This window comes from Phascolarctos cinereus, unplaced genomic scaffold (genome assembly GCF_003287225.1).
Source record: "Phascolarctos cinereus isolate Bilbo 61053 unplaced genomic scaffold, phaCin_HiC Scaffold_5;HRSCAF=322, whole genome shotgun sequence".
In the NCBI taxonomy this organism is placed as follows: Eukaryota; Metazoa; Chordata; class Mammalia; order Diprotodontia; family Phascolarctidae; genus Phascolarctos; species Phascolarctos cinereus.
In genome coordinates, this window is record NW_027555958.1 from 367,627,897 (window position 1) to 367,643,949 (window position 16,053).

Here is a 16,053-nt window from a genome sequence, read left to right on the forward strand (position 1 = left end):
ATACAAGACTGCAACTGAAAGCTACACTCAAATTTTATGCAAGCCATATTTTTTTGGAGGGTGGAGCAGGAGGAAGATGGTGCAGCCTATATTTAGAATAACATATTAATCGATTTCAGGAAAAAAAATCTTTTGGCAGAAATTGATGAGGATCATTTTTTTTTAAGTTGAGGATAACATTCTCCCAAGGAGAAATGGGTGGAGGAAGCCTTAACATAAGAAAATAACTGTTACCAGGGAAAAAAAAGATTTACATTTTTATCAAGATATTTATTTAGCATGATTTCTTGGTCCTAATTAAGGTGACATAATTTGGGGAAATAAATTACTCTATTAGCTTTTTCCTGATGATGTCTTTTAACACAAATCACTAATAGTGGCTTTGGTGGTGGGTGGAGATGGTTGAAGGAAGATTGAGTAAACGAATGTAAGTTGCAAATGGCCAATGTCAATGACAAAGCACAAAGCAAAGTTGAGAGCATTATAGACTGTTGTTTGCTTGTTTTTTCCCTTACATGGGCTTCCCAAGGTGTGAAACAATATGTAACCACATTCAAGATACATTCAAGCAGCACTCAAAGAGTTCATGAGAATATACATTTCCTTTTTTTTCTTGCTTTTTAAACTTTGTATATAACATTACGCATAAAGCACTTCTAGTATCTTATTCAGCACATAACATTAAGTCGTTTAATCATTTCCACCAGTTATAGCTGAAAGAAAATGTTGTTAACTGACACTTCAAGGCTCTCCTTACACATGGCACTAAGTTCTATGCTTCCAATAATGTATTAGAAGTACATTTTAAGGGCATTCCTTTTTCTGTTGAGTATATAATTTCTCCCCAACATACACAGTCACAAGTGCACACATGAACAAACACGCACAAACAGATTTAATATAGACCACACCTTGGTTAATGGTTTACATACAATAGCCCCTTGCTGTATAAATCAACCAATGGCTTACTTAATCAGTGATTCAGATTAAATTGTTCTCTTTTGGCCTTTTTCTTCCCCCATTTCCTTTAAATGTCTTTGTCCAAGTGATTTGGTGTTCTACAAATTACTGCAAGTCAGCTTTGCCAGAGATACTTGTCACTGAGAGGACCAGAGCTTGTTCAGATGACCCCTGGACTGCTTTCATCTCATTAGTTCTGCCCAATCCACAGGGGTGAAAAATGGATGAGACTTGATGTCTTCAACACCAGCAACTCCAGCACCAAGACGCTCTACAGGGTTGAACTGCAAGAGCTGGAAAAGCAGGATTCAATTAATAAGAAAGATATAACTTGTAAAAAAAAAAAGCAGCAGCAGCTTAGGAAAGGTAGGAGTGACTGAGCCTACTCTCAGGAGAGCTATGCTTTATTAAGAACCAAATGACTACATTTACTTGTAAAAGAGCAGTCCAGCCTAAAAAAACATTCCTTGCCAAGCAGGGGTTTAGGGTTTATCCTGCTATAGTATCACTCTGCTTCTCTCAACTGTATTTAGTAAAACAAGGTAAGGTTGTTCTGAGAATTAGTTACTAAGATAAATTCTATTGGGTAAACCAGTTACTCCCTATATACATTAGGAAATTCTAGAGGCTGTCAGATCCCTAATGTACCATTTGTTTCACTAAGGTTCCCCTGGGGCTAAAAATAGTTAAAGCACTTCCTGAGGATAGCTGACCTACTGGACAGAATCTCTTCTAATGAAAGAAAATTGCTTTTTACTTCTTTGAAAGTAAATCATGGGGGGCAGAGTGAAAGCAGCAACTTGCTTGAGCTCTCCCCTAAGCCCCTCAAAATGGCTCTGAACAGCATAACCCACAAAAAGACAGAGTGAAACAAATTTCCAGCCCAACACAACATGGATGATTGATCAGAAAGGTATGTCCCGCCGGGCTGGAAGCGGTGCGCAGCACGGAGTGGGGGCGCACGCCACAACGAACCTGGAGCAGGCCTCAGAGGGCTGAATCGCAGGCAGCTGTGGCAGTTTCCAGACTCTTCAATCCACAAATGCCAAAGGTCAGTAGGAAAAGTCTGTTTCTGTGGTGCTGAGAGAGGAAGGCGGAGTCTCAGCTCCAGTTCCCCGAGAATGTGGCCTTAGGGTGGCCAGCTGCTTCCCGAGCTTCCAGCCCACAGACTTAGGGGGAATAGAATGGCTGATAAGAGGGGGATTGCAGGGATCTCTCTGTTGGTGCTAAGGCAGGAATCTCTTGCTTTGCCCGTGCCTGGACCTGGGTCACAGTTCTAGATGGGGGTCCTGGGGTGAGGGGGAGCACTGGCATGGTAGACTTGTAGTGGCCGTGGACAGGAAACATTCCTCACAGTTCCAGGACAGAAAGGAGTGCTTGTGGTCACTAACAGACCACAGCACAGGCCAGGAAAGGAGTTAACACCTCGCCCCTTATCATACCACCTTGGAAGAGCTGAAAATTCATGGATCCCTACAAGTATCTCTGAAAACAGCTATATAAACCCCGGAAGCTTGGGACAGTACATTCTCCACACTGGAAGCAGACTCTTACCTTAACAAAGAGTTTAAAACTCAAGTAATTGGCTGGGATCATGAGCAAGCGGCACAAAAAGAGTCAGACTATATTATCTTACTTTGGTGACAAAGAAGATCAAAATATACAACCAGAAGAAGACAACAAAGTCAGAGCTCCTACATCCAAAGCCTCTAACAAAAATATGAATCTGTCCAAGGCCTTGGAAGAGCTCAAAAGGGATTTGAGAAGCAAGTAAGGAAGTAGAGGAAAAACTGGGAAGAGAAATGAGAGTGATGCAAAAAATCATGAAAAACAAGTCAACAGCTTGCTAAAGGAGACCCAAAAAAATACTGAAGAAAATAACACCTTAAAAAATAACCTACCCAAATGGCAAAAGAGATCCAAAAAGCCAATGAGGAGAAAAATGCCCTAAAAAGAAAAATTGGCCAAATGGAAAAGGAAGTCCAAAAGATTACTGAAGAAAATACTTCCTTAAAAATTAGAATAGAGCAATTGGAAGCTAGTGACTTTATGAGAAATCAAGACACTGTAAAACAAATCCAAAAGAATGAAAAAATAGAAGACAATGTGAAATATCTCATTGGAAAAACAACTGACCTGGAAAATAGATCCAGGAGAGAGAATTTAAAAATTATTGGACTATCTGAAAGCCATGATCAAAAAAAGAGCCTAGACATCATCTTTCAAGAAATTATCAAGGAAAACTGCCCTGAATTAGTAGAACCAGAGGGCAAAAAAGAAATTGAAAGAATCCACAGATCTCCTCCTGAAAGAGATCCCCAAAGGAAAACTCCTAGGAATATTGTAGCCAAATTCCAGAGTTCCCAGGTCAAGGAGAAAATATTACAAGCTGCCAGAAAGAAACAATTCAAGTACTGTGGAAACACAATCAGGATAACACAAGATTTAGCAGCTTCTACATTAAAGGACCGCAGGGCATAGAATATAGTATTCAGAAGGGCAAAGGAGATAGGATTACAACCAAGAATCACCTACCCAGCAAAACTGAGTATAATCCTTCAGGGGAAAAAATGGTCATTCAGTGAAATAGAGGACTTTCAAGCATTCTTGATGAAAAGACCAGAGCTGAATAGAAAATTTGACTTTCAAATACAAGACTCAAGTGGAACATGAAGAGGTAAACAGGAGAGAGAAATCATAAGAGACTTATTAAGGTTGAACTGTTTACATTCCTGCATGGAAAGATGATATTTATAACTCATGAGACCTTTGTCAGTATTAGGGTAGTTGGAGGGAAAAAAATTATATGTATGGATAGATAGATGGATAGATAGATAGATAGATAGATAGATAGATAGATAGATAGATAGATAGATAGATAGAGGGCACAGGGTGAGTTGAAGATTAAGGGGTCATATCTGGAGAATAAAATTAAGGGATGAGAGAGGATTATATTCGGAGAAGAAGAAAGGGAGAGGTAGAATGGGGTAAATTATCTCACAAAAAAACAGGAAAGAAAATGCTCTTACAGTGCAGGAGAAATGGGGGAAGGTGAGAGGGAATGAGGGAATCTTATTCTCATAGGATTTGGCTTCAGGAGGGAATAACATACACATTCAATTGGGTAAGGAAATCTGTCTTACCCTAAGGGAAAATAGGGGGAGAAGGGGACAAGAGAGCAGGGGGATGACAGAGAGGAGGGCAGATTGGGAAAGGGAAATCAGAAGCAAATACTTCTGAGGAGGGACAGGGTCAAAAGAAAGAATAGAATAAATGGGAGGGCAGGATAGGATTAAGGGAAATAGAGTTAGTTTTTTACAACATGTCTACTATGGAAGTGTTTTGCATAACTGCACATGTATAACCTATATTGAGTTGCTTGCCTTTTCAATGAGGGTGGGTGGGGAGGGAGGAAGGGAGAAGATTTGAAACCTAAAGTTTTAAAAACATATGTTCAAAAAAAGTTTTCACATGCTACTGGGAAATAAGAAATACAGGAAATGGGGTACAGAAGTCTATCCTGCCCTACAGGAAAATAGAAGGGGAAGGGGATAAGAGAAGGTGGGAAGAGACAGAAGAGAGGACAAATTAGGGGAAGGGATATTCAGAATGCATACCATCTTGGGGTGGGGGGAGGGGTGAGATGAGGCAAAATTTGGAACTCAAAATCTTATGGAAGTAAATATTGAAAACTTAAAATAAATACATTTATATATATATATATATATATACACATATATGTGTGTATGTATGTATATATACATCTATGTATATATATACATATATATACATATATATACACATATATATGTATATATATATGTATATATATATGTATATATATATGTATATATATATATGTATATATATATATATAAATTCCCCAGTGAGTCCTAACCAGATTAAAATGTAATTGGGGAAATGTTTGATAAAAATACAATTCAATGTAAAAAAAAATAATAAAATAAAAAACAAATAAAAATAAATAAATAAATAAATGGATTTTAGGAGTTTTTTTTAAAAAGTAAATTATAACCCCTAAGTCCCTGAGGCAATTTACTTCATTTTAGAACTTCTGCCTGGGGCTGTCATGATCGGTGAATGAGTACAAACTCACTCTTGTCCACTATGTGTAGCAGACATCTGACCAGACTATCATTTACATCCCATCCAGCTATCTACCTAGGTAATTTTACCATCTGCCTTGCTGTTGCCCTCCTAGACCATACCTTCTAGATCAGACCTCCAGTCTAGACCAGACACTCCTAGTCACTGAGGAAATTGATCTATTCGGTTTTGGAATTCCAGCCCTAGGGCTAAGATGTCTTGACTGGGGAGCAAATAAGAGTGTAATTCACTTATTCTAACCAATCTCGTACAATATATTTCACTTCCTATACAGCCATCCATATAGGCCAATTTGTCTTGCCACTATACTTGTAACCTACCACCCTCCCCCCACCACTATTGCTTTCCAACTCCTGCTTTGGAAACAGTAATCAAGTCAGGAGTACCATTGCTTCTGGTAAGGAAATGTCAACTGTCTATGTTACAGATCAATTCCCTGTGATTCCCCAGACCAAAATTCCCTTATATGACTACCATCTTCCTTTATGCATTATCTTCCTCTTTAGAATATAAGCTCCTTGAGGGTTGGGGGCGGAGGGGCAGAGCTGTATCATTTTTTTTATTTGTATTCCTAGTGCTTGGCATAGTACCTAGCATAAAGCATGTACATTTTTATTAATCCACTCAGAGATTGGTATTATTTATAACAAATTAATAATAATCAGGTTGTTATATTACAGAATTATGTGCAACATAGGAAAAGTAAAAAGACATATACACAATATTTCAGGTTGATATGCTCCAAGATTGTTAAGTAACACTGGAAGAAATCACAAAATCTTTCGATATATATTCACAGGATGGAAATATATTTAGTATGACTTCATATGATTATTGGGGATAATATTTCTTGCCTTCTCGATGATTGGGGAAGGAGTGAGGAAAAGAATTTGGAACTGAAAATAAAAATAAATTTTTAAAACAATATTCCTAGGGTGATGGTAGATATGAGTTGATTATATCTCAACAGGTGTTCTATACTATCAACTCTCTCCCTGAAATTAAAATGTCCAACACCCTAATGTGAAAATTTAATGTTTTACTAGACACTAGCTAAGAATATCTCACCTCTCTCCCAGTATTCTGCTCCCAATGTGCTTGAGTAATCATAAGATCACAGATTTAGAATGAGAAGGCACCTCTAGGAGTCATCTAGTCCAATCCCTTCATTTTACAGATGGAGAAACTGAGGCCCAAGAGAATAAATGACTTGTCCTAGGCCATGAAGGTAGTATGGGAAAGAGACAAAAAAAAGCCAGTCCTTCTCACCCAAAGCCAGCATTCTTTTCATTGTATCACACAGCTTCCCTAGAGGAATCTTACCATTTCTCCATTATGACTTCTAAGATAATAAGGTCAATGGATAAAGTTACAAAATAATTGGTTTACTCACTAGACAGTTATGAGAGAGTTTCACTATGGCTTTATTATAGCCTCTCTATGTCTCTCCCAAAGTAACTTTTCAAACTTTTCTTTCCTCAAAGCCCCAACTAGAACACTATACCCTATATTTACTAGACAACAGATGATTTAGCCTTCTATCTCCTCCTAGTAAATTGAGGCTACTTAAAGGGAGCTTCCTCAACTCCCTTCCTTTAATCCTAAATATTTCCAATACAAACCACTGGGAATATAAACTATTTTCTCTCCTCTTTTTCTATTTTTATTCTTCATAAAGGCTAATCTCTCTACTGTGTGTATGATCCCAGCTCTTCTTGCCGTCTTCTTACAGGATCTTATTATAGCAATCATTCTCTTTCTCTCAGGCATCTTTCTGTATTTGTCTTTCTACTTGCTGCTCCCTACCTGCCTACAAATGTGCTCAGATATCCCCCAACCTATCAAAAACAATCTTCTTTTGACTCTTCTACCCTAGTTTGCTGCTACCTCATCTCTCTCCATTAAACTTGAAAAAAGCTCTCTACAACAAATGGTTCCACTTTCTCCAATCTTACTCAATCCCTTGCAAATCAACTTTAGTCTCACCATGCCATTAAAATGATTCTCTCAAAGGTCACCCACATTCTACTAACCTCCAAATACAAAAGCTTTCTTTTGGTCTTCATCTTGTGTAACCTTACTGTAGCATTTGAAACTGTTGATTATTCCTTCCCTTCTGGATAACTCTTTCTTGACATCAAAGATACACCTTTCCAGTTCTTTTCACCTTTTCTAATTATTTACTTTCTCTTTCACTGACTTCTTATCTGCTTCTTGACCTGTTTTCAGTATGTGTTCTTCAAAATTTGGTCTTTATCCTCCTCCTCTTCTCTTTCTATACTCTATCCCTTCATAATCACTCATTTGTGGCTTCAGTTACAACCTCTGTTCAAATGACTCCAAAAGCTATACCTTCAGCCTTGAACACTCTTCTTTGCTCCAGATCCACATTTCCAACTGACTAGAGAACAGAATTTAAATCTAGATATCACACCAGCACCTCAAAATCTTGTATGTCCAAAATCAAGTTTATTCTTTCTTCTCCTAAACCTGCTCCTTAACCCAACTTCACCATTTCTCTCAGTGGTACCACCATTCAACAGTCTTACATGTTTGAAAACATGGGGTTATCTTCTCTCTCCTCCACTCCTTAAATCAAATCATTTGCCAAGTTCTATAAATTCTATCTCCACAATCTCTCTCGCCTCTATTTTCTTCTCGCTTCTCTCTCCTGTCTTTGCTCGCAATTCCCCAGACTTTTCCAAGCTCCAGCAACCTTCTTACCTTGGAAGATCCCTATGCCCTTGCATCCATGACTTCATGCTGGGGAGCTACTCTCAGGACCTCCATTTTGAGGAAATGCCCAGGTCAGTCTCATACTCATTCCTTCACTCTTCTCCGAGCTCTATTCCTGACTCTCCAGACGTGTCTTCCATGGCCCCATCTGAGTACCCCCCTCCACTCATCCTCTCATTTGTCATCTCCCTTTATATGTTATCTTCTCCAATTAGTATATAAGCTCTTTGGTCAAGTGAGATTATTTATTAAAAGCACTTAGCACAGTGCCTGGTACATAGCAGGCACCATATAAATTTCCTTCCCTTCTTTTCTTCCCTCCTTCCTTGAAGGCAGGAACTGTCTTCCTTTTTCCTTTTATTTGTATTCCCAAAGCTTAGTAGAGCGCCTGGCACACAGTAAACCCTTATTAACACATGCTGACCTAACTATTCTCACTGCCACCAAACTAGTACAGGCCCTAATTACTCTCCCTGCTTGACTACTTCATTAACCCACTAATATGTCTTCCCATCTCCATACTCTTCATCCTCTAATCTGTTCTTTATACCACTGCCAGACTAATCTTCCTCATGTATAGATCTAGTCAGGGCACTCCTGTGCTCAAAAATATTTAAGGCCTCTCTACTGAGTTAACTTTGATTCCCTTTGCCTGGCCTTCAAGGCACCACAACCTGCTGTCATCCCACCTGTCTAGGCTTACCTCACTCCCCACTGTCTCAGTCATGCTCCATGCCTTCCTGTCTGCATGCCTTTGCTCAGGCTGTTTCCTATATGTGTCTGATCTCCTTCCTGTCTTTAGCTCTTGAACGCTAACCCACACTGAAGTATAACTCAAATGCCATTTCTTCTGAGAAGTCTTCCTTTATCTCTGGTTAGGTTTCATTTTGTACTTTGTTTTGCACATCTCTAATGAATTTAAGTGTTCTAGTTATCTATATATTCAGTGTAGCTCACTAGAAAGCTATTAGCTCTGTGAGGGCAAGAAACACATCTTATTCAAACACTCTCTCCCCAGAACTGAGAATGGTGCTACAGAACAGTAAACTTTTAAGTGTCCAATGAATTAAAGCGAATACTCTACAGTCACAATTAGATAGAGTGAAGCTAATTTTTCTCCAAGAATTTTTATAAGAAAAGACCACAAAAATTGTTTCAACAAATTCTGAATTTCATCCAGATTTAGAAGAAAGCTGCTCAGGAGGTGCGAAAAACCTTTCAAAATGCTACTTTTCATACTGTAAAAGTGTCCAAAATATATCCCATTTATTTTCCAAATCAGACTACTCGTTCCTACCAATTTCAAAATTATAAAAGGCATCAGGCATCTTAACACAAAGCTAACACTGCAGACACACTGATAAGGACTTGTTATACTGTTAAATTACATTTTTGACTATGGAAATTCAACTTTCAAGCAACAGAAAACTGAAAAATATAAATAGTTTATTTTATGGAGTAACTGTTTCTATCACCTCTCTACAGGACTATGTCTCCAAATATTACAATACAAATAAGACTCATATTTGACTCTAAGTGAAGTGACTTCGGGGAGTGGGAGGATTCTGCATATTTGTTGGTATAAACGGATACTGCAAAAGTATAGTTGTTGCGAACACAGCACATCCAGCTTTTTCTAAGAAGAGATCTTCTCATGAGAGATCGTGTTAAGTTCCAAGTTCTAGCTCTCAAGAATACTTTTCAGTAAGTAGCTGATCTAAGGCAGACTAAGCTGCTTTCTTCTGAAGTGTACAGACAACAGCCACTAAGCAATGTATCCTTTACATACATCTTTTATCATCATCATCATCATCATCACCATCACTGGCATTTATAAAGCAACTTACCCATGTATTCTCATTTGAGCCTCACAACAATCCTAGGAGGCGGGTGCTGTTATTATCCCCATTTTGCAGATGAGGAAATTGAGGCACAGAGAAGTGAAGTGACTTGCCCAGAGATTATATAGGTAAAAAGATTATGAGGCAGAATTTGAACTAAGGTCTTTCTAACAGCAAGTCCAGCGCTGTATCCACTGGACCACCTAGTGCCTCAAAGGTATCACATAATTTAAATTAAATACAAACTTAAGCACACAATCCTAAATATTGGGAAAAATCTAAAATGGGAATTCTGGGTTTTTTTAAAAATCAGATGGAAAATGTGTTAACTATGTTCACATTAATGACATTTACTTTACTGGCCAAACTTGATTGGTTATGGTACATCAGATATTTTCCAGGAAAATAAATCTCCAAGAAAATTATTGTTGCTGGAAGCTGGGTACCAAAAGAATCAAAAGGGTGCAATTTCCTTGAAGCAAAATAATCACATCCCTGTGAACCAGTCTATGATGTTTTTTGTGAACTCTGCAACCTATGAGAAAGTAGAAGAGAAAAATGACAAATTTCCAATCATGCCAAGATATATCTTTTACCAACTATGTTTCCTTGGGTAGGCAAATTAAAGAACTCTGATTTACTAGCTTATAGATCTGATCTTCCAACCTTTAAGTTATATGTATCTATATGTGGTAGTATAATTACAAGCCCAATCACCAATCCCTGCAGCACTCCACTGACCACCTTCTTCCAAGCCGACATTAATCTATTAGATTATATTTTGGGTCCAGACATCCAATTAGCTCTGAAGATGACTCATGACACTATTGTCCAGCATATATCTCTCATCTCTTCCGAAATGGTAGCATGACTCTGTCAAAAACTTTACTTAAAAGCTTACTAAGGGGGAAGCCAGGTGGTGCAGTGGATAGAGCACCGGCCCTGAAGTCAGGAGTACCTGAGTTCAAATCCGGCCTCAGACCAAACACTTGACACATACTATCTGTGTGACCCTGGGCAAGTCACTTAACCCCAATTGCCTTAAAAAAAAAAAGCTTACTAAAAAATTCTTTCATTATAAGGAATGTTTCAACTTTTTTTTAACTTACTACACAAAGAACTCGTGAAGAACTCTGAACAGTTTCATCTTAAATTATCTAACCAGATTTTTTTTTTTAATTTCTCTCAAAGACTGGGAGGGAATCCTCTTCCTTAAGCATTTCCCAAAAAACCATTTTTTTTTCCGTTTCAAGTGACCTCTCTCTTTCTATTTTTCACATTAATATTAGGCTTTTTAGTCTTCTGCTTTGGTAGAACCACAACACATGGGTAGGACTGCAGAAAGCCCAACATAAAACACTACTATCAACTCTCAAAACTCTTCAGCAAGGACTACTAGTCAATCAAAGACAAGAGTATACATTGCCAATTTAATTTTTTGCTCACTTCATGCAATCATTGAGAATTCCACTAGGAGTTAACTAAGGCTCAGATAGTGATATCCTTCTGCTTGTGAGGTACTGAACATTAATGATCTACTTCATGCCATTTGACACCAATTTCCAGGTGCCAACAGTGAGGGAGATCTAAAGGAGTTCTCTAACTAGGTGAAAGTCTCCATTTCTACTGAGAAGTCAGTGTGGCATAGGGGAAATTATGTGGACCAAACACCAGGAAATGTAACTTCAACTCCTAGCTCTCCCAATCTCTGAATGACCTAGGGCAAATCACATAAGCTCTCTGAGCCTCAGTGTCTTCTTACGTAAAGGGGTTAGACAGGATGACCTCTAAGATTGCCTTCTAACTCTAAATCCTCTAAGTTATCTATAATCCCACAAATTGCCATTGTACCCTAGAAAAGAATTACAAGTCAAAAGCCAGCCACTGATATACTTCTACAAAATGTGGAAAAGCTGTAAGACAGCAACCCCTGACATGCCTAGAGCAAATAAGCAATTGCAAAAAAAGTTCCCAAATATTTATTAAATACCTACAATGTACAAGAGACCACACTAGGTGCTGGGAATACAAAAATACAACAGAGCTTAACCTCAAAGAGCTTTTATTATCTTAAGGAATACTAGAATTAAAGACCTTTTAGGAAATATAATCCTAAGTTTTAATATATATGTATATGTATATATGTATACAAAATATTTATTAGTATATTTATATACGCATGTGTACATATATGCATACATACAGTATGTACACATGCATATATGAAATAAACACACACGTTTGTCATGCACACACATGTAAACCACACATGTGTATGTATAACGATGTGTGCAAATACACTCCTATAAAATGTGCCCCCAAATTGTATCAAAACTTTCAGAACACTGTGCACAGTGAGTGTTTGTGTGATGACAAGCAATCCTCAAGTTTTTACTGACTTTCTCCACGTTTACCAGCATCATGGTAACAGCAAGAACTTAAAGCAGAAGAGTAAAAATGTGAGAGTTTGCATTTGAAATTATTACTTAATTTATTTTAAGTTCCAAGGATCTATGGGATCATGCTAATTTGCATACTTGATATACTTGGGCACTTAAGTCAATTAAATTACCTGTTGAATGAGTGACCGGGCTTCTTCGGAAACACATTCTGGCAGGTTCAAAGCAGTGTGAGTATTTATCCCTGAAGGATGGCATTCAGCCAGAGTCTGAAACAACCAATCAGGGACACTTATTATCACACACAACATCATCATCTATTATACCCTGGCACTCATGGACAGACCAACACAGAAGGCGTGGCAGACACATTAACAAAATGCACTATAATCTATATGGCATCACCAAAATAGTTCAGACACAGGAATACAGGTTAAGAGAATTTCTAACTTTGAATTTTGCTAAATGGAAATGGAAGCACTCCTCTAGAATAGGCAAATCCAGCACTACTTTAACACCTTACTATTTAAAATTCTCCTAGAAATATTTTTGCCACTATGTAAGTTTATATTAGGTGTCCAAATCTCTCATCTCTTCTCTTGCCATACCAGCATGGGTTAATAATAATAATAATAATAATAATAATGATGATGATGATGACAATAATGATAATAATAGCTAATATATTATAGCACATACTATGTGCCAGGCACTGTGACAAGCACTTTACAATTATTATCTCATTTGATCTTCACAACAACCCTGGACATATGTGCTATTATTATCCCCATTTTACAGATGAAGAAACTAAGCAAATAGAGGTTAAGTGACTTGCCCAAGGTCAAACAGCTAGTAAGTGTCTGAGGCTGGGTTTGAACTCAAGTCTCCTTGGCTCCAGGCCTGGTGCACTATCCATGGCACCATCTTGCTGCCCACATTCACAGAACTGTTGTCTGTCTTCTACACACAAACTGTACAGAAGCTGCTTAAGAATGTATAATTTTTTATTTATAGCAGCTCTTTTCGTGGTGGCCAAGTATTGGAAGTTGAGGGAACATCCACCAATTGGGAAATGGCTGAACAAGTTGCAGCGTATGAACGTGATGGAATACTATCCAGAAGAAATTATGAGCAGGTGGAATTATGAAAAACCTGGAAAGACTTACATGAACTGATGCTGAGTGAAGTGAGCCGAACCAGAATATTGTACACAGTAACAGCAACATTGTGTTATGACTAACTGACAGACTTAGCTCTTCTCAGCAATGCAAGGATCTGACACAGCTCCAAAAGACTCATGATGGAAAATGCTATGCACATCCAGGAAAAGAATCATGGAGGCTGAATGCAGATCAGAGCATATTATTCACTCTATTTGTTGTTGTTGTTATTGTTTCTTCTTTCTCGTAGTTTTTCTCACTGGTTGTAATTCTTCTTTACAACATGACTAATGTGAAAATAGGTTTAAAATGAATATATACGTAGAGCTTGTATCAGATTACATGCCACCTTGGGGAAGGGGAAGGGAAGCGAGGAGGAGAAAATTTAGAACGCAACATCTTATGGAAGTGAATGTTGAAAACTAAAAATAAATAATTTTTTTAAAAGGAATGTATAATTTTTTAAAACTGATTTAATTGAATATCATAATCCTTATTGCTCAGCAAGAAACACTAGTACTTGACAAAGCTAAGGCTCTTCATTTCCTCTGTCTTCTTTCCAGAGGGTATGATATATCGCATATTTTAAAAATCTATTTTCCTTAAGCAACATGCTTAAAAGTTATTGTGCTAAGAGAGTGTAAACACCAACTTTAAACTAAAGGTAATGAAAAAAATTTAAGAAAAATTAATCTTTACTTATAAACATAAAAGATAAACCTTTACTTATAAATGTGAATATTATATAGTAATTTCTTAAAGATGGGTATTTCCCAATTTTTAGGTCACAATATTTAAAATGCCTTATTTGCAAAATTCTAAAACTCTATCATAATGTATTATATTAAGACTTAGAAGTGAATTAGCAACTAAACAGTATAATTATATGCAATGGAAAATTCAGGGAATTTTGTTTTAACATTTATTAATAATTTTAAACACAGATCACAATATTTCACATCAGTCATTGCTATGACCAGGAGTTTATTGTTACTGTATTATATATGATACAATTAATTTTTTTTTCAAATTTTGGAGCTCTAATTCATTTAGGTACCAAGAAAATGTAATACTTCTCTATTCGCTCCTAATACAAAGCCTTTTGTAACTATGCTCCAGATCTAAAAATTATTACCAAGGGCTAGAATTCTGGATCTTTTTAAATTAGGGTTGTCCCTGGGTAAAATATGTTAGGTTGCCTGAGTCATTCACTACTTACCTTGCCAGTGAGAAGTTCAAAGAGGACAGCACCCAGGCTCCACCAATCACAGGCTTCAGTTTCCTCCGTAATTGCTCCAACCTCTAAACACAAAAAAAGTTGGTATTAAAATTCCAAAGGTCAATTACACGTTCAAAATTAACATATATTTACAAGGTGACCTTCTAATGCTGAGAGAGCACATACTAAATACTACTAGGCTTTCAAAATTTCTGAAAGTTACTTATCCCTTTAGTCACCTACTGTGGCTGCATTATGTTTTGACTTTAGTTGACGGAGGGACACCTTCAAGATGTTATATTTAATATAGTCACATGAACATATTAGACCAGAACTCTATTTCCCAGTTTGGGGAAACTACAGACGACTCTTAATCAGGGGCTATTATTCAGCAAGTTATTACTCATTAGCATTCTACCAGAGGCTAATAAAATCCAGTGAGAAAATTCAAGAAACATTTGTGAAGCACCTACTGTGTATAGGCACCTGTGCTAGACACTGAGGTTAGATAAGACACAGTTTCTGTTCTCATGGAGCTTACAATATATTAGGGAACTGGGACACATACACAACTGATTGCAGTAGAAAGCAATACAGGATATGCATGTGAGAAGGATGCAAGCAAAATGTTAGATGAAGTCTGAAGGAGAAAAAGGTATTAAGTAAGGCTTTATGAAGAAGGATGAATTTGAGATGGGCTTCAAAAAGATGAGTAAGAATTCAACAGGTCAAGGAAAGTATAGAGAAGGGATATTCTAGGCACAGCAAATAACAGAAGCAAGGAAACAGAGGAAAGAAAATAAAGGACATGTATGAACAATAGGACGCCACCCAGTATGGCTAGAATATAAAGGGCTTACAAGGTAACAGTTTAAGGGAAGGATGGGAAGGTAAGGTGATGTTAATTGTAGAAGGCCTTGAATGCCAGGCAAAAGCAGTAGGAAACTACAGAAGGGTCCTGAACAGAAAAATTGTAAGGAAGATAACTAGCAAAACTAGAAAAGATAACTTACTAGCTGTGTGACCCTGGCCAAGTCACTTAACCCCAATTGCCTAAAACAAAAAAAAAAGTAGAAAAGATAGTTTTAGAGTGAGAAGAGAGTAGAGTCAAGAAGACCTGTTAGGATGCTACCACCAATCAATCAGAGCAGTAAAAAGGGCCTAGACTAGAGTGATGAAAATGGGAATAAAAAGGAGGGAGATAGATAAGAGAGATACTACAGAGGGAGAATCAAAAAGGACTTAGTAATTGGATTTGAGAGTCAAAAAACAAGTTTAAAAATTGAGGGAATGGGTAAAATGGTAGTGATATTGATAGCAACAGTGAAGTTAGGAGAAAGGTTTTGAAGGAAAGATAAGCTCAGTTGTTTATCATCATCATTATATGTACCATGTATAGATTTATTATATGCATTACATATAACAAGATTATTAGATACATTACTTATAAGACGATGATGAGGATGATGATGGACATGAAGAGTTTAGGGTACCAATGGGACATTCAGGTAGCAATGTCCTGTTGGCAGCCAGAGATAGAGGTTTGGAACTAGAACTCTAGTGAAGACCAAAGATGTAGATTTGTTAGTCATCTGTGTCAGAGTAATAGC

At 37.4% G+C, this 16,053-nt stretch overlaps 1 protein-coding gene across 5 annotated transcripts in view; it reads right to left on the minus strand.

Moving 5' to 3' along the window:
• Positions 1-249: 249 nt before the first annotated feature.
• The window catches only part of RPS6KC1 (ribosomal protein S6 kinase C1), a 203,717-nt gene continuing 187,913 nt past the window's right edge, over positions 250-16,053 (minus strand). For all 5 annotated transcript variants that reach the window (XM_021007820.2, XM_021007814.2, XM_021007817.2 and 2 more), the window contains 3 exons: positions 14,444-14,526; positions 12,238-12,333; positions 250-1,253 (listed from right to left, as the gene is read on the minus strand). In XM_021007820.2, the coding sequence (XP_020863479.1) occupies positions 1,143-1,253; positions 12,238-12,333; positions 14,444-14,526 (290 nt within the window). In that variant the 3' untranslated portion in view covers positions 250-1,142. The remainder of the gene's footprint in view (positions 1,254-12,237; positions 12,334-14,443; positions 14,527-16,053) is intronic.